This window comes from Panthera leo, chromosome A2 (assembly GCF_018350215.1).
Source record: "Panthera leo isolate Ple1 chromosome A2, P.leo_Ple1_pat1.1, whole genome shotgun sequence".
Classification (NCBI taxonomy): Eukaryota; Metazoa; Chordata; class Mammalia; order Carnivora; family Felidae; genus Panthera; species Panthera leo.
Window position 1 is genome coordinate 152,135,040 of NC_056680.1, and position 18,236 is coordinate 152,153,275.

General features: G+C 43.0%; 1 protein-coding gene across 1 annotated transcript in view; it reads right to left on the reverse strand.

Moving 5' to 3' along the window:
- The window catches only part of SVOPL (SVOP like), a 63,576-nt gene extending 46,133 nt beyond the window's left edge, over window positions 1-17,443 (reverse strand). Inside the window, exons 1-6 of the mRNA XM_042927644.1 lie at window positions 17,361-17,443; window positions 17,099-17,197; window positions 8,280-8,351; window positions 7,167-7,291; window positions 4,358-4,421; window positions 1,832-1,957 (exon numbers count right to left, since the gene is read on the reverse strand). Of these exons, the coding sequence (XP_042783578.1) occupies window positions 1,832-1,957; window positions 4,358-4,421; window positions 7,167-7,291; window positions 8,280-8,351; window positions 17,099-17,185 (474 nt within the window). The 5' untranslated portion in view covers window positions 17,186-17,197; window positions 17,361-17,443. The remainder of the gene's footprint in view (window positions 1-1,831; window positions 1,958-4,357; window positions 4,422-7,166; window positions 7,292-8,279; window positions 8,352-17,098; window positions 17,198-17,360) is intronic.
- Between the last annotated feature and the right edge of the window lie 793 nt (window positions 17,444-18,236).

An 18,236-nucleotide genomic window follows, 5' to 3' on the forward strand; every position in this document is an offset into this window, starting at 1 on the left:
GTGGCCAGGGGCCAGTGGGCAGGGCAGCTCCTCCTCATCGCCCACCAGGATTATTCTGACTGCTTTCCTGGCCTTTTCTGTGTTCCCTCCCACCCAGGCTCCATGGAGCCATGAGACAGCTTCCCAGGACCCCTCATCCCAGCCTGCCTGCTCTCCCCCAAACGTGTCCGCATTTCATGCCTTCATGACTGGGCTGACGCAGCAGTCCTGCCAAAATGCCCTTTCCCCACTGTCCGGGGATCCCAATGCAGGCCGTTCCATCCCACAAGGCCAAATTCAAGAGCACCACCCCACTGGAACAAACCACTCTCTCCCCTGCACACTCACAGAAGGAAAGCTGTTATGGCGCCTACCCAGTCTCACTGGTACTACCAGCTTTTACATTCATTCATATCTATGGAGCCTGCTTCAGATTCTGTGTCTCCCTCTCTCTCTGCTCCTCCCCTGCTCATGCTCTGTCTCTGTCTCTCTTTCAAGAGTAAATAAACATTAAAGAAAAATTTTTTAAAAACCGTATCAATTGTCCAATTATAGTTTTCAGGTGTCTAGATTTGGAAACAACTCACATAGGACAGACCTTGGGTTGTAGTTAATCCTAAGCCCAGCAGTACCCAGCTGTGGGAGGCAGTTGGCTAAGAAGCAGCACAGTCGGCCTACACCAAGCAAGGCAGATGGGCTGCTCACGGGAAGCACCAAGCCCGCTAAACCCTTGGGCCCAGGCACCTGCAGGTCTTTGGGGGACATCAAGTCACAGTTCAGTGCAGAGAGCACCCTGACCACCCGGGTCATCCAGAAAAAAAAAAATGGACAGGGATCTGGGAGCAGGTATCATGGGAAAGAGTTGAAGGTAATGGTACTGTTTAATTCAGAGAAGGAAAGCTTTGGTTAGGCTAGTTTTTAAGTATTTGGAAGAATACCATGTAGACGACATTCCTCTGGTTTTTCACAGAGAAGTGCTAAGACCGCAGGTAAATTCATAAGGGAGGAAGGGGTCCTCTCAAGAGAACAAAGAACTTCCTAAGAACTGGGACTGACTGCAGTTGGAACATACTGAAGGAGTCTATAAAGTCTAAAGTCTAAAACTTCTCAGGGTGGCTCAGGTGATAAGTGTCCCACTTCAGTTCAGGTCATGATCTTACAGTTTGTGAGTTGAAGCCCAGCATCGGGCTCTGCGCTGACAGCTCAGAGCCTGGAGCCTGTCTCAGATTCTGTGTTTCCCTCTCTCTCTGCTCCCTACCCTTCTAGTGTTCTCTCTCTCTCTCTCTCAAAATAAATTAATTAATTAATTAAAATTAAAATGCCCCAAACTTGAAGTATTCCAGCAAAGCTGCAAGTATTCTGGCAGAGACAGGATGTGTACTTTGGGCTGGGGTATGAAACAAATGCCCTTCGAGCATCCTTCTGAAATCTGAAACTCTTTGATTCCACAGTGTTAGGTGACAAACACACAAAATACATCCCAGTTCCACTGAGTGGCCAACCCCGACTTTGAACAATGAACATAATTCAACGGAACCTAAGGAAGATGGCGATTCTGCACATTAGTGGGAGAGCAGAAGGACAAACCAGCTGGTCTGCAGTGGCCTGAGAATGCGTACAAGGCATCCAACTACCTGCTCTAAAGCTTAGAGAGGGGTCAGCCCAAATAGGGAGGAGTTGTCAGACGAAACGTTCAGTAATGAACAGTCATAAGGCAGGATACAGGAGGGGAGGGATGAAGTGGACTGAGACAGTTTTGAGCAAAGGGAAGACGCAGGTATGAGGTAGGTACTTGTGGGGACACTGGCCCAGCTGGAGGGGAGGACCAGAGGGAGGCTGTGAGCGTCCTCACCTTGAAGGCCAAGATGAGGATAATGCCAGGAATAGAGGCGATGCGGATGAGCCACCGCCACCCGATGGTGGGGATGACCACAGAGGCCAGGCCGATGATAAGCAGGGAGCCAGCCAGCCAGAAAACCTGGGGAGAGAAGGGGCACCTGAGTGGCTCAGTCGGTGAAGCGTCCGACTTCGGTTCAGGTCACGATCTTATGGGTCATGAGTTCGAGCCCCACGTGGGGCTCTGTGCCGACAGCTCAGAGCCTGGAGCCTGCTTCGGATTCTGTGTCTCCCTCTCTCTCTGCCCCTCCCCAACTAGCAGTTTGTTTCTCTCTGTCTCTCAAAAATGAATAAGGGTAAGGAAAAGAAAAAAGAAAAGAGAAAAGAAAAGAAAAGAAAAGAAAAGAAAAGAAAAGAAAAGAAAAGAAAACCTGGGGAGAGAATGGAAGATTAATAGTCTTCCCATCAGGGTGCCTGGCTGGTTCAGTCAGTAAAGCATGCGACTCTTGATCTCAGGGTTGTAAATTCAAGTCCCACGTTGGGTGTAGAGATTACTTGAAAATAAAATCTTTAAAATTCCTCCTATCGAGTGTGCTCAACACCACCTCTCCCGGGAGCCTCTCTGTCAAGCATTTCAGTATGAGAGGAGAGAGGGGGAGAGGAGGAGAGGGGGGAAAGGGTCTTTGAGGAGCTGAGGCCCAGGTTCTAATCCCAGCACGACCTCTATGACCTGGATGAACTCGGAACATCGCTTCACTTCAAAATGGCTCAGTTTGCTTGTCTATAAATAGAAGGCTCACTAGACAGGGGGTCAGCAATGTCGCCAAAGTTTTAAAAACCTGAGACAGTGATATTGCATTCCCTGTTGAATAAATAATAGATTTACTGGTTCATAACTCAAAAGGCACAAAGGAAAATGCTGAAAATATTCTCTTCCTCTCTGAGTTCCCTGTTGTTCAGTTCTTTTCTCAGAAGGAATCAGTATCACCAATTTCCTGTGTGTCCTTCCAAAGTTGTTCTAAGCATATACAAGCTAATAAGGATATATCTTGCTCTTCTCTTTTTTCACAAATGGCATCAGAGTATAAATATTGCTTTTTGTACTGAAAAATGTATCTTGAAGATAATTTCACATCAACAAATAACATGGCAGCCAATTATGGCCAGGCTCCATGGGTTTGGGAATTAGAACAATTCCAAGTATTAGCCCGAGCATTATCTCCCCTCTGGAAGATAGAGACTAAATGACAACCCAACTCCACCTCACAGAGGTGGAGAGAAGACGATAAAAAAAAAAAAAAAAAAAAGGCCCTTTGGGGGAGACTAATTAAGGGATGATTATTTTATCACGAAAGACTTTTATTATAAAACATGAACAAGAGTATTTCAGAAAGTGCTAAGGACTATGAAAAAAAAAGAGAGAGAGAGAGAGAAATGTCCGGGAGTGTGACTTGAGTGCTGAGGGATGAACTTTCTGAAGAGGCAACAAACAAGACTAGGGGTAAGCTGTTGCAGTGGACCAGATCACAGGTGATGCGGCACTGTAAAGGATTTTAGTAGCAACATGGCAAAAAATTTAAAAATGAAGATTCGGCACAGATATTAGAGGTAAAGGTGACAGGGTCTGCTGATAGGACAATGCAACTGAGGGCCCATCAATAAGGAATGAATCAGCAGGGCTTGGTGACAGATTGAACGGGCGGGGGTGATGGGACAGGAGGGGTCGGTGTTGGTTCTTGAGTTTGCGTCCCTGATACAGTGGGAACATGGAAATAAGAGGTTTCAGGGGAACATGAAGAGGTGAAATCTATCCATATTATATTTGTGGAGCCTATATGATAGTCAAGTGACTGTCAAGTAGTCTGTTGGCTACCTGCATCTGAAGTTCAAGGACATGCTCTTGGTTGTAGATAAAGATTTTTGGTGTTTACAAATATAGATCGCTAAAAACACTGGAATTAATTAGATGACCCAAGGAGAGCAGGAAAGTAAGACGAGCAAGGAGAAGACCTAACCAGCAAGCATGCTGATGAATGAATGGCAGGCGAAAGAGACAATGTCCACAGATAAGCTTGAGCAGGACTAGCCCATTAAATAATGTTAAGTGTAAAATCCAAATGCTAAGTATCAAAAGTGTGTGCATTCAGTTTAACCAAGATCAGAAGAAAGCCTGGCAGCTACCACTAACCCTGGAGAGCAGATGGGATGCCCAAAAAGGGATAGCTGTGTCCTTCCCACCCCCCCCCCCACCCCACCCCACCCACCCTCACCCCCCCCACCCCCGCTCCCACTCAGTGGGAAGAGGAAGTCCATCCCAGATGCATTCCTGGGCTTCTCTCATTCCCCTGAAGCCAGGGCTCAGAGCACCTCAGAATAGGTCCTCCAGCATCAAACATTCCCAGTGCTCACCAGTTCAAACCAAGAAATCGGCAGTGTGCTGATCAAATAATCAACAATCGATCGGCCAGAAGAAAAACCATGTACATTGTATCCTTTAGGATCCGAAGACCGAAGACCGAGTAGATTTCCTATTTTACCTTACCTGAGACAAGGGGAGCATATAGCCTCGATATTTTGTAGGCAAAAATTCAGTCTTTATGATTAGCCTAAACAGGAAGGGAGGTGAAACAAAATAATTTTGTTTTTATCAAAGCAAATAACTTTTAAAAAATCATAACTTTTCTTGTCACAGAGGTGAAAATGTAGACTTCACCATTATGAAGTGGCAAGAAATATATTTTTATACATAATATGTAACCATATATTGTTATACATATATAACAATCTTTTTCAGTGGTCTCTCTCTGCTTTGCAAATGCACTTAGTCTTCAGTCACAGAGCAATGGCACATATATATATATATATATATATATATATATATATACACACACACATACATATATATACACACACACACATATATATATACACACATGTGTATATATATATACATATATGTGTGTATATATATATATATATATATGTATATACATATATGTGTGTGTGTGTGTGTGTGTGTGTGTATGCATATATATAGCTCCCAGTTCCTGCTAATATTTGGTCTTTGACTCTGGTTTCTGACACAGAACACTGAGAATCCTTGGAATTCCCTGATCCAAAGGAGCATCATATGTTCTAACGAGATGGCTCTTGGTGAGCTCCTGAATGGGGGCCGGTCATAAAAGACCAAGCCGTGATTAGAACCTTGGATCTTTCAGCCCTGTCCCCCATCCTCTGGAGAGAGAAGAGGGGGTGGAAAATGAGCTGATAATCAGTCATGACTCCCGAACGAAGCCTCCATAAAAATCCCTAACACGCAAGGTTCAGAGAGCTGCCAGGCGGGTGAACACATCTAAGGGCTGGGCCGGGTGGGTGGGTGTGCCAGAAACTCCACAGAGACAGAAGCTCCGCTCTCAGGACCCTTCCAGACCTTGCCCTGTGTCCATCTCTTCATCTGGCTGTTCATCTGTTTCTTCTAAAATCTCCTTTGTAATAAAACTGCAATAGTAAGTAAACTGTTTTCCGGGGTTCTGCGAGCTTCTCTACCAAATTAGTGCGTCCGAGGAACAATTTGTGGCAACTTCCAATTTGTAGCAAGTTGGACAGAAATTGTGGAGAACCTGGGGACCTACTACTTTTGATTGGTGTCTGAGATGGGTGACAGCCTCGTGGGACTGAGCCCTACACTTGTAGGGTTAGGTTCAGATCACTTAGGGTCAGAATTGAATCAAACTGTATACCAGCCGGCTGGTGTTGAAAAACTGGTTGGTGTGTAAATAACCCACACACTTAGTGTCGGAAGTGCAGATGTCAGAAGTACTGAGTGTGAGCGTGTAAAGGAAAACAGAAGTTTCTCCTCAACAATTATGTTTTGCTGTATAATTGCTAACAGGGCCAATATCCACATAAGAGAACAAGAAGAAACTTACAGCTGCTCCTCTGTTGACATGTTTATTCCCAAAATTATTTTAAGCCTTCTACCATTTAAGAGAGATAAGCCTCATTTTTTTTTGCACCACCACTCCCCTCCCCCTGCCATGCCGCAAAGTTGGCAAAATGTTTTGCCAAGCCTGATTCCCTTTTCTAAAACACACTTGGGAAATTAAAATACACCTGAAAGGAAGTAAATAGTTGCCACAACAAATGATGACAGTCAAAGCACTGGTTTCTAATAAAGTACATATTAATTTTGTGTATAGACAAATAAAGAGAATCATATTCCGTCAGTTTTCTAATTGCCCTTCTCTGTTGCGGTTATTAACCAGGGTTTGGGCTTTCTTGGTAGCTTTATTGCTCCTTCCTGAGGGATGTTTTAAAATTCCAGCTCACTTCTACTCCTGTAGGGCTCCAAAGCTCAGAGTGGGGCTTAATTTATGCCCCAGGGAAGAATAGTCTTTCCTCAACACATTAAGGTAATAATTAGGTGCTTTGATATCTCCTAATATATTCTAAGGGTAACTTGCTCCAAGGCACCCAGGAGAGAGTAGCCTGAGGGGCCCTGTTAATTTAAGGGAGGCTCCAAATTGCTGAACATTCAATGGAACACCTTTCCCACGCCCAGGCCCAGAAGACACCACGCACTTATCCCGGGGCAGATGAGGACAAGCAGCCACAATCTGGTTCAGCATTCCCCCTCTGCTTTGCAAATGCACTTAGACACAGTCTTCCGTCACAGGGCAAGGGCACTTTAAAACAGTGACTCCTAGGGCCACCTGGGTGGCTCAGTCGGTTAAGCGTCCAACTTCGGCTCGGGTCATGATCTCAAGGTTGGTGAGTTTGAGCCCCGCGTCGGGCTCTGTGCTGACAGCTCGGAGCCTGGAGCCTGCTTTGGATTCTGTGTCTCCCTGTCTCTCTCTCTCTGCACTCCCCACTTGCACTCTGTCTCTCTCTCAAAAATAAATAAACATTGAAACACACACACACACACACACACACACACAGTGACTCCTAAATGTGAAAGGGGCTTCTGATCAAACTAAACTCTTGCAACAAATCCTCAAGAAATGAATAGATTGCATTTGTTTCCTACCTCATACAGCACTTCTGCCTAGCATTTCGTCTAACGAGATAAAGATCAACCTTAGGGACGGAAAAGTTGACACACGTTCAATCTAGTGCACTCTGCTGGCCTCACCATCAAACAAACGTCATTTAATGAGCAAATAGCTCTTAGCAGCCATCACTTCAATCAATCAATCAATCAACCAGTCATTCGCTGAAAAATTAGCCCAAGTGGGGTCTTATCCATCTGCAACTTATTGATGCTATTGACCCATTGACTACAGAGTGTGTGTAAGTATCTGAGGGTGTACACATCCTCCTGTCAAGCATCCCCCAGCTGAAGTCTTTACCCTTGTGCATGGCCAGACACACCACAGCCCACCATTGTCCGCAGGAAGACAAACCAGATGTACGAGGGAGAGAAAGAGGTCAGCAAGGAGAAGTAGGCTCCCCACAGGAACGAGATGAACAAAATCTAAAGCAACAAAAGGAGACTTATTAATGGGGCCTGCGTCAAAGGAAGGCACAGGAGAAAATTTAACTTCCGAAGGTGATTTCGTAATTTCCATCCGGACGCTTGCTTCTCTGAGGAGCTAATGCACAGGCAGATCACCAATCTCTCCGGATCTTCAAGCGACACAAACAGTGCCACTGTAGTGCCTGAAAGCCCAGGCGTTCCAAATTTACACCATGTGTCAAAACCGCCCAACTGCCTCCACCCTGACAGGTGACAGGAGCCTAAACTTGTAAATCAGGGTGCAAAAAATTGCCCTCGCTAGAGCACCGTGAAGCACGGTATTGGAATGGGCATGAGGAGAAAATTTTCAGTAATTGCTTTTTCTCTTTTTCTTCGTACTTTAAGAATAGTACAGATTCACAGTAGAGAATATGGAAGAAAAAGAGAAAAACAAAATATTTAAATCTTGCTTGACTTGCTTGACTCCCCAACCCAAAGAAAATACTGTTAACATGTTTTTATTCTATTTTCCCTGTTTGAAAGGGAAAAAATATTTCTAATGGCTGCAAAATATTCCAATGGAAAGAAGGACTAGAATACATAATACAATGCATAAACCCGTCCCCTATAGTTTAATGCTGAGGTTTTCTCACTATTACAATTAGCCGTGACAATGTCTGTGCATAAATCTCTGTGGTTCTCTGGTGATCCAAACAGGCTAGATTTCTGGAATGAAAATGATCAGGGGCGCCTGGGTGGTTCAGTCAGGAAAGCATCCAACTCTTGGTTTCAGCTCAGATCATGATTTCACAGTTTGTGAGTTTGAGCTTGGGATTCTCTCTCCCTCTCTCTCTGTCCCACCTCCCCCCCGCCCCCCCACACACACTCTCTCTCTCTTTCCCAAAATAAATATTTTTTTTTAAAAAGAGAGAGAGAAGCAGTGGTGGCAACATCACAAAGGAAAACATAAAAGAGAATTACAAATCCTTCTTCAAGGCCAACCTACCTTCCAGCGGCCATATCTGTCAGCCAGAAGGCCAAAGATGATGCTGAATACCATGTAGCCAAAAAACACCATCTGGAGGTGGAGTGAGAAAAAATTATCCTGTGGGCAGGCTAATATGCTGCTTACTCCGTTTCCCATTCCTCCATTTTAACGAAAAGTCGACTGGAAGCGTGTGAAGGTAAAGGAAAGTGAAGAATGTGTGTTCACAAAACTTTCCTGTCTCTGGTTAACATGTTCAGGGCTCCAGAGGCTGACGTCTCCCCTTGGCTCACCCCACACCTGGAGACACTGCCTCCAGGTGGAAACAGGAGTCGAAGGAACAGGTCACTGCTTCCCCTCTGATCCAAGATGATGGCACTGGCCTCATTCTACTCAGATGTATCATCGTGAATTTCCATTTTAAGAATTAAAAAAAAAAAACTCCAGTCATTCACGACCTGCCTTATTCCATACGTAAGTTGAGACTTCTAGAAGCAATTTTCCTTTGTGTTCTCACAGGTAAACAGAAACTTTAAACAAACACCAAAAGAATCATTTAGAAACACTCTTCAAAACTAATACAAATCTATTTCTTTTCCTCACTTGCTCTCACAATGGCTTGTCCTACACTGATAAAATTCAAGAAGCTAGATATGATTACCAGCATTTTAACTCAGCCTGAGCTGTGATCTGATGTCTGTGCCTTTAGGCTACTTATTTTTCTTCTTTCAAGCAGTTCCAGGCTTCACTAGCTTTCCTTCCTAGTAAGATCTCGGACTGATTGCCTCTAGGGTAATCAAAGGAAAGGTGTTAGCTTGCATTTCTAAGACTTTTTCAATAAGAGAGCTGTTTCTCTCTGCCTGCTTTGCTTTCTTTCTTTCTCCCTTCCCTACTCATCTTAAGGAAGACTCAAACACATTTCTTCCACTGGGAACTATATTAAAAAAGAAAACAACAACCCATATCTATTCTTGAATACAAAGCCATGTTTTTCCTCTGTGCACTGTACTTTCCAGGATAGAAGGGGGGGGGGGGGGAGGGAAGAAGTCAGTGCTTTCTAAATGCCAAGACTTTTTATTCTGGAATATTTTCTTTCTGATTGTTGGTATTAATGTGCACTTTTTCTTTTAAATTTTTTTTTTCTTAACATTTATTAATTATTGAGAGACAGAGAGAGATAGAGCATGAGCATGGGAGGGGCAGAGAGAGGAGGAGACACAGAATCTGAAACAGACTCCAGGCTCTGAGCAGTCAGCACAGAGCCTGACACGGGGCTCGAACTCATGGACTGTGAGATCATGACCTGAGCTGAAGTCGGACACTCAACCAACTGAGCCACCCAGGCGCCCCAATGTGCACTTTTTTTTTGAAAGATGATAGCTGATAGCAAGATTTTTTTACCTCTTTCTCATTGTCTAATGACCTTAATTATCAATTATCAAATATGTGTGTGTGTGTATATGTGCGTGTGTGTGTGTATTAATGTCAACCCTATGTCAGCCACTCAGTTAAAAAAAAATTATACCAGTTAAAAAATAATTATATCAGGGGCACATGGGTGGCTCAGTTGGTTAAGTATCTGACTCTTGATTTCAGCTCAGGTCATGATCTCATAGTTCATGAGTTCAAGCCCCACATCAGGCTCCGCGCTGACAGTGTGGAGCCTATTTGGGATTCTCTCCCTCCCTCTCTCTGCCTCCCCCCTCTCTCTCAAAAATAAAAAAAAAAAAATTAATTTTTTGCAAACTTAAGAAAAAAATCATGTCAGTGGGGTGCCTGGTGGCTTAGTCAGTTAAGCATCAACTCTTGATCTCGGCTCAGGTCCTGATCTCAGATCCTGAGTTCAAGTCCTGCTTTGGGCTCTGTGCTGGGTGTGAAAACTACAAAAAAAATCATATCAGTTGGTGAATCTCAAAATTTGGGTATCCCTGAAATTAAGCAGTTTCTATCATGGAGTTATCAAACTCCCTCCAAGAGGGAAGACGACTTGACCAGACTTGAATAAAAGGAAGTCATACACAAACCACCCAGGGCAGAGAGGAAAGTGGCTCTTTGGATTTAAAACATTTTTGTTCATTGAGGTGCTATGTTGCATCTAAGTTGCAACCAGATTAAATTTAATTAACTATTTAATAAAGGTGAAGGAAAGAGTCAAATAAGATTAAATTTAAAGTTTTCTCTGTTCGCTCCCATCAGTGGCAGTTGTCTTTTTTTTTCTTTCCTGTTTTCTTTCCATTCAGTATAAAGAAATGACTTTCCTAAGGCTGAGTTTTTTATTATTAAGCATATCTGGAGCACAAACCTTGACTCAAAGCCTGTGTGAACCCCAAAGCTTGTGAACGCTGATCCTGTTGGAAAAGCACACAGAGGCTGGAAGACACAAAACTCTCTCTCTTTCTCCCTGCCTCTCCCCTCTCTTCCAAGGGGTCTGCCTTTTCTGCAGGCCCTTATTTCTAGCATAGAAATGACTCTTCTATTTCTGTTTCACACACCTCATGAAGTTTTGTTTCTTCAGTCACAAAACACGAGGAACCATAATTCATCCACCTTCCTCAAGGTTTTACAATTAACTTCTCGGGCCAGGCTGACCAGAAGGTGGTGTTGGGGTTGGGGAAAGGGAAGCCTGGGAGATGGTGAACATGTGGCCACTTGGCTGAATCAGTCTGGGCCCCTCCTTGTAAGCAAGGCTGTGGTCAGTGAGCCCAGAGCACAGTTGCCCACGGTGGATGGGGCTCACAGCCAGGATGACAGACACTAAAGAATGGTAGTCGGCCAGGAACTCTGAGCAAGAAATGGTCTCATCAGGGGTGACTTGAATTCCCTAGAGGACAGTTCTTGGAGAGGGGACCCACCTAATAAGGAAGTCGTGTTACTGCTGATGTTAGGGAGCCTCCTTAGATGCCACCGAGAACAACATAAACCCAACCAATGAAATGTCAGTTGTAAGTGTCAAAAATGAACCATATAATATAGTTTCATGAGGTGACAGATGCAAACACCGCAGCTGGACCTCCCAGCATCCTCGGGAATCAAGACGCGTGTGGCCACAAAACCAGCCGGGGCATGTGCAGCTATCATTACACGAAACCTTACAACAGTCACTCTACGGGTCCAGGATCGACAAGCAATGCTCTCAAAATTGCAACTAACTTTTGTACATAGAAGAAAATGAAAAATGGCTGAGCCACTTAATTACAAGCCCAGGTAAGGTCTTCAGCTATTTTTATTTATACCCCTTCCCTTTTCTAAAAGTAGTAGAACTTCGGGGGTGCCTGGGTGGCTCAGTCAGTTAGGCGGTTGACTCTTGACTTCAGCTCAGGTCATGATCTCACGGTTGGTGGAAACTGCTTGGGATTCTGTCTCTCTCCCTCTCTCTCTGCCCCTTCCCTGCTGGTACTCTCTCACTCGCTCTCTCTCTCTCTCTCTCAAAATAAATAAATAAACTTTAAAAAATGTAATAGAAAATTACATATATATATATATATATATATATATATATATATATATATATTTTTTTTTTTTTTTTTTTTTTTTTTTTTTTTTTTTGTCAAATTGGTTTCCATATAACACCCAGTGCTCCTCCCAGCAGGGGCCCTCCTCAATGCCCATCACCCACCTTCCCCTCTCTCCCACTCCCCATCAGCCCTCAGTTTATTCTCAGTATTTAAGAGTCTCTTATGGTTTGCCTCCTTCCCTCTCTGTAACTTTTTCCCCCCTTCATCTCCCCCCGGTCTTCTGTTAAGTTTCTCAGGATCCACATAAGAGTGAAAACATATGGTATCTGTCGTTCTCTGCCTGACTTATTTCACTTAGCATAATAGTCACCAGTTCCATCCACGTTGCTACAAAAGGCCATATTTCATTCTTTCTCATTGCCAACTAGTATTCCATTGTGTATATAAACCACAGTTTCTTTATGCATTCATCAGTTGATGGACATTTAGGCTCTTTCCATAATTTGGCTATTGTTGAAAGTGCTGCTATAAACATTGGGGTACAAGTGCCCCTATGCATCAGTACTCCTGTATCCCTTGGGGAAATTCCTAGCAGTGCTACTGCTGGGTCATAGGGTAGATCTATTTTTAATTTTTTGAGGAACCTCCACACTGTTTTCCAGAGCGGCTGCACCAGTTTTCATTCCCACCAGCAGTGCAAGAAGTTTCCCCTTTCTCCACATCCTCGCCAGCATCTATAGTCTCCTGATTTGTTCATTTTAGCCACTCTGACTGGCGTGAGGTGGTATCTCAGCGTGTTTTTGATTTGTATTTCCCTGATGAGGAGTGATGTTGAGCATCTTTTCAAGTGCCTGTTGGCCATCTGGATGTCTTCTTTAGAGAAGTGTCTATTCATGTCTTCTGCCCATTTCTTCATGGATTATTTGTTTTTTGGGTGTGGAGTTTGGTGAGTTCTTTACAGATTTTAGATACTAGCCCTTTGTCCGATATGTCATTTGCAAATATCTTTTCCCATTCCTTCGGTTGCCTTTTAGTTTTGCTGATTATTTCCTTTGCAGTGCAGAAAATTTTTATGTTCATGAGGTCCCAATGAACTATTGGGGATGTGCCAAGTAAGAAATTGCTTTTAATTCCCTTGCCTTTGGGGATGTGTCAAGTAAGAAATTGCTGCAGCTGAGGTCAGAGAGGTTTTTTTCCTGCTTTCTCCTCTAGAGTCTTGATGGTTTCCTGTCTCACATTCAGGTCCTTCATCCATTTTGAGCTTATTTTTGTGAATGGTGTGAGAAAGTTGTCTAGTTTCAACCTTCTTCATGTTGCTGTCCAGTTCTCCCAGCACCATTTGTTAAAGAGACTGTCTTTTTTCCATTGGATATTCTTTCCTGCTTTGTCAAAGATTAGTTGGCCATACTTTTGTGGGTCCAATTCTGGAGTCTCTATGCTATTCCATTGATCTATGTGTCTGTTTTTGTGCCAATACCATGCTGTCTTGGTGATTACAGCTTTGTAGTAGAGGCTAAAGTCTGGGATTGTGATGCCTCCCGCTTCGGTTTTCTTCTCCAATATTACTTTGGCTATTCGGAGTCTTTTGTGGTTCCATACAAATTTTAGGATTGCTTCTTTGAGCTTCGAGAAGAATGCTGGTGCAATTTTGATTGGGATGGCACTGAATGTGTAGATTGCTTTGGGTGGTATTGACATTTTAACAATATTTATTCTTCCAATCCATGAGCACAGAATGTTTTTCCATTTCTTTGTATCTTCTTCAATTTCCTTCATAAGCTTTCTATAATTTTCAGCATATAGATCTTTTACATCTTTGGCTAGGTTTATTCCTAGGTATTTTATGATTCTTGGTGCAATTGAGAATGGGATCAGTTTCTGTATTTGTCTTTCTGTTGCTTCATTACTAGTGTATAGAATGCAACTGATTTCCGTACATTGATTTTGTATCCTGCGACTTTGCTGAATTCACATATCAGGTCTAGCAGACTTTTGGTGGAGTCTATCGGGTTTTCCATGTATAATAACATGTCATCTGCAAAAAGCGAAAGCTTGACTTCATGTTTGCCAATTTTGATGTCTTTGATTTCCTTTTGTTGTCTGATTGCTGATGCTAGAACTTCCAACACTATGTTAAACAACAGCGGTCAGAGTGGACATCCCTGCTGTGTTCCTGATCTCAGGGGGAAAGCTCTCAGTTTTTCCCCATTGACGATGATATTAGCTGTGGGCTTTTCATAAATGGCTTTTATGATGTTTAAGTATGTTCCTTCTATCCCAACTTTCTCGAGGGTTTTTATTAGGAAAGAATGCTGAATTTTGTCAAATGCTTTTTCTGCATTGATTGACAGGATCATATGGTTCTTTTCTTTTCTTTTATTAATGTGATGTATCACATTGATTGATTTGTGAATGTTGAACTAGCCCTGCAGCCCAGGAATGAATCCCACTTGATCATGATGAATAATTCTTTTTATATGCTGTTGAATTTGGTTTGCTCGTATCTTGTTGAGAAGTTTTGCATCCATATTCATCATGGATATTGGCCTGTTGTTCTCTTTTTTTGCTGAGTCTCTGTCTGGTTTGGGAATCAAAGTAATGCTGGCTTCATAGAATGAGCCTGGAAGTTTTCCTTCCCTTTCTATTTTTTGGAACAGCTTGAGAAGGATAGGTATTATCTCTGCTTTAAATGTCTGGTAGAATTCTCCAGGGAAGCCATCTGGTCCTGGACTCTTATTTGTTGGGGGATTTTTGATAACTGATTCAATTTCTTCACTACGTATGGGTCTGTTCAAATTTTCTATTTCTTCCTGTTTGAGTTTTGGAAGTGTGTGGGTGCTTAGGAATTTGTCCATTTCTTCCAGGTTGTCCAGTTTGTTGGCATATAATTTTCCATCATATTCCCTGATAACTGCTTGTATTTCTGTGGTATTGGTTATAATAATTCCATTTTCATTCATGATTTGACCTATTTGGGTCATCTCCCTTTTCTTTTTGAGAAGACTAGCTAGAGGTTTATCAATTTTGTTTATTTTTTCAAAAAACCAACTCTTGGTTTCATTGATCTGCTCTACTGTTTTTTTTTTAGATCCTAGATTGTTTGTTTCTGCTCTGATCTTTATTATTTCTCTCATTTTGGGTTTGGGATGTCTTTGCTGTTCTGCTTCTAGTTTCTGTAGGTGTGCTGTTAGATTTTGTATTTGGGATTTTTCTTGCTTCTTGAGATAGGCCTGGACTGCAATGTAGTTTCCTCTCAGAACTGCCTTCACTGCATCCCAAGGCATTTGGATTGTTGTATTTTCATTTTCATTTGTTTCCATATATTTTTTAATTTCTTCTCTAATCGCCTGGTTGACCCATTCATTCTTTAGTAGGGTATTCTTTAACCTCCATGCTTTTGGAGGTTTTCCAGACTAAAAAAGTACTATAAATTTTTTTAAGTTTATTTATTTTGAGAGAGACAGAGCATGTAATTGGCGGGGGGGGGGGGGGAGCACAGAGAGAGAGAGAGGGAGAGAGAGAATTCCAAGCAGGCTCCTCAATGGCAGCATGGAGCCTGACGCAGGGCTTGATCACCCAAATCCTGAGATCAGAACTGAGCTGAAACCAAGAGCCAGATGTTCAACCAACTGAGCCACCCACATGCCCCCAAAGTACTAGAACTTTAAAAAAAAAAAAAAAAGGAACAAGTGCAACAAAATTTAAAAAGAAACTTTAAAGAGGGAAATGGATGTAAGAAAATAAGCACATCTGTACATGTGCTGCTGGGACTGAGGCCTCCATGACAAAGAGAGAAACACAACTGGGTGGACATTATATGTCATCTGAGAGAACTCAGATCAGTCCCCGAGGTGAGAAGGAGGTTCCTGGTTCCCAACACAGATGAGAATTCCCAGGTCAAGAATTCCCCAGTGTGAGGAGGGGACAGCCCTTCCCCAGAAGTCTTCTGCAGCGAAGGCTGCTCTCTGCCCATAACCCGCAGAAGGCAAGGGGGATGGGGATAACTTCCAGCATTCTCCATGGCCAATTTCAGGTCATAACTCTTACTCTCTTACAGAGCCTCACCCTCTTTCAAGAACTCTGCCATGTGACTCTGTATCCCATACCCATCACCGCCCACCTGCCCTTGACACTCCCATTTCAGTGAGAATCTTGGCACCTGGCTCATCAGAGTTCTCTCTTAAGTCCTGCCTTCATGAAAACCAGCTTCAATACCCAAGTAAGTCAATTCTCCACTTCTCACCTTGTGTTTCTTTTGCCTCCTTGGCTGATGTGACCTCTCAAATACTTCCAGAACACGCTTCCTCACCTCCACTCACTCTGCTGCTTTACCACCACTAACTTATCTACCGTCCAACCTTATCTCCTCAGAGCTTTTGGAAAGCTGACCGTGTGTGTCCCTCCTTAAAGCCCATGAATGGCTCCCTGTCATCCACAGTGTGGCCTCCAACATTTTTAAGCATGAAGAACCTCTTTCAAGATTAAAAAAAAAGAAATAGATTTACCAGAGCTGTGCATGATGGGAAGTATACTTTAATATCCATTTAATGAGAAACACATGACAACTATGAAGTCAATGATGTGTTTGGGTGAAATTGATCCCTGTTACATAAAACAGTAATTTGAAAAACTATCATATAGGCCAACTATTTTTTGCTTGGAGAATTTGCACATGCTGATGCAAGTTGGGGCACGGGAGCCTACAGTAGTCTCCAGAATGGAGTCCATGCACGGACTCCAAGATGCTTCTGGTCCCCACCTGTCTCTGCAGCCTTGTCTCATACTGCGCTCTCTTCCTGACTTTCTATTCAAGCAACACGGAACTGCCTGCACTCCCTCCAACACTCATGCCTGCACACAGCCTGCTGGCAATCAATTGGCACTTAATAAATATCTTTTGAAAGAATGATATATAATATCCTTAATTCCCTCTGTAGCAAACCTTGGGGTGCAATTCATAAGGCTATTCATAATCATCTTTGAGGAAAGTTGAATGCATAATACAGTTCACTGCAGTGAGGGTGATCTGATGATTGCCTAAGTGACTACGGTTCAACTAATTTGCAGTCTGACTCAAACCATAACTAATCCATGACTTAAGGGCTACTCTCTCTGATTTGCATTTGTCTTGTCTAACCTCTTGCTAGAGGCTAGAAAATAAGTAGTTCAAGGTTGTGCTCCCTACAGGAAAAGAGAGAAAAAAAAAAAAAAAAAAAAAAAAAACAGAGAAAGACCTAAAATGGTAGTTTGACCCTGACAACCCATGAGCTTTGGAAGCCAACACACCAAGCAGGGAGGGAGCCTCTGGTTCTCAGCCCTGTGGGATGGGGGAAAGGGAACAGAAATCCTAGGTTCTCAGTTGGTTCATTCAAAGCAGGCACTCACCGTGGTCACTAATGCCACCTGCCAATTCTCCAGCTGCCATTCACAGCGGATGACAGGAGACACGACTGCTATTAACATGATCTCCATGGCCTCGGCAACCTTAAAGAAGGAGAGAGAATTCCATGTCTTAGTATTCTTACATTCTTAGTATTCTGTCTGGTTTCTCATCAGTTCTGCCCATGTGTGCCTGTCTACCCATCCTTCTAATCCTAACCTCCTCCGTCCCCTTCCCCCATTTAGGGAGCATCTATTGTGAACTCACTCGGCCCTTCTAGTTGGATAAAGAAGTATAGTAGAACTCTGGCTTCCATGGATGTAATAGCTATGGTTTGAACAATTTGAGAGGGTTCCCACAGATTTATGACACGTATCTCTTTGTGATGTTGCTAATCTATGCATTTGCATGGCAGCACTATGAGGGTATTGGGGTGGGGAGGGGGCAGCCACTTAGCTAGTGGAAGAATCTAGCTAATCACCAGCATCTACATCAACCTAGCTTTGCTGCTTCACACTCACGACTGTGAAAGTCTCAGGGCATAGCCTTTGCAGATGGATTTGTGAACTAGTCTCTGAACTCAAGAAGCTGAGATAGAAGGCAGGCTTCATGAAAACTAGAAGAGAGTAAAGCAGCATGTACAGAACAATGAGCTCATCATCAGGAAAGAGTGTCTATTCAGCAGACTTAGGGTACGCTGTGCTACTAAATATTTCTTTCAATAGGAAGTTTGGGCATCATCCTTTGTTTATTTCTTGCAATCCATTATGGAGTGAGTTTATCTCCCAGGGAAAGGAAGAAGCAGATGCTAGGGAAGAGTTGATAGTAATGTGGATTATGTATTATGATATATTTGCATATTTATAACGTGAAGGTCTGGGATGAACGAAGTATAACGGTGTTAGCTATTACATGGGAATTGGAAAGGTATTGTAAAGGCTTGTCTCTTCTTGGAGAGTATTACAGTCATGCTTAGAGTTCAGATAGTGGGTATGTCTTAGCCCAAAAAGTATAATAAATAAGAGATGGCATGACAACCTCTGATGGATGTTTGGTTTATTATACATCTCTCAGTAATATAGAGCAGTTGGGTCAACATTAATCAGGACTCCACCCTTCTAAATGGTCTTAGGAGAAAGTAAG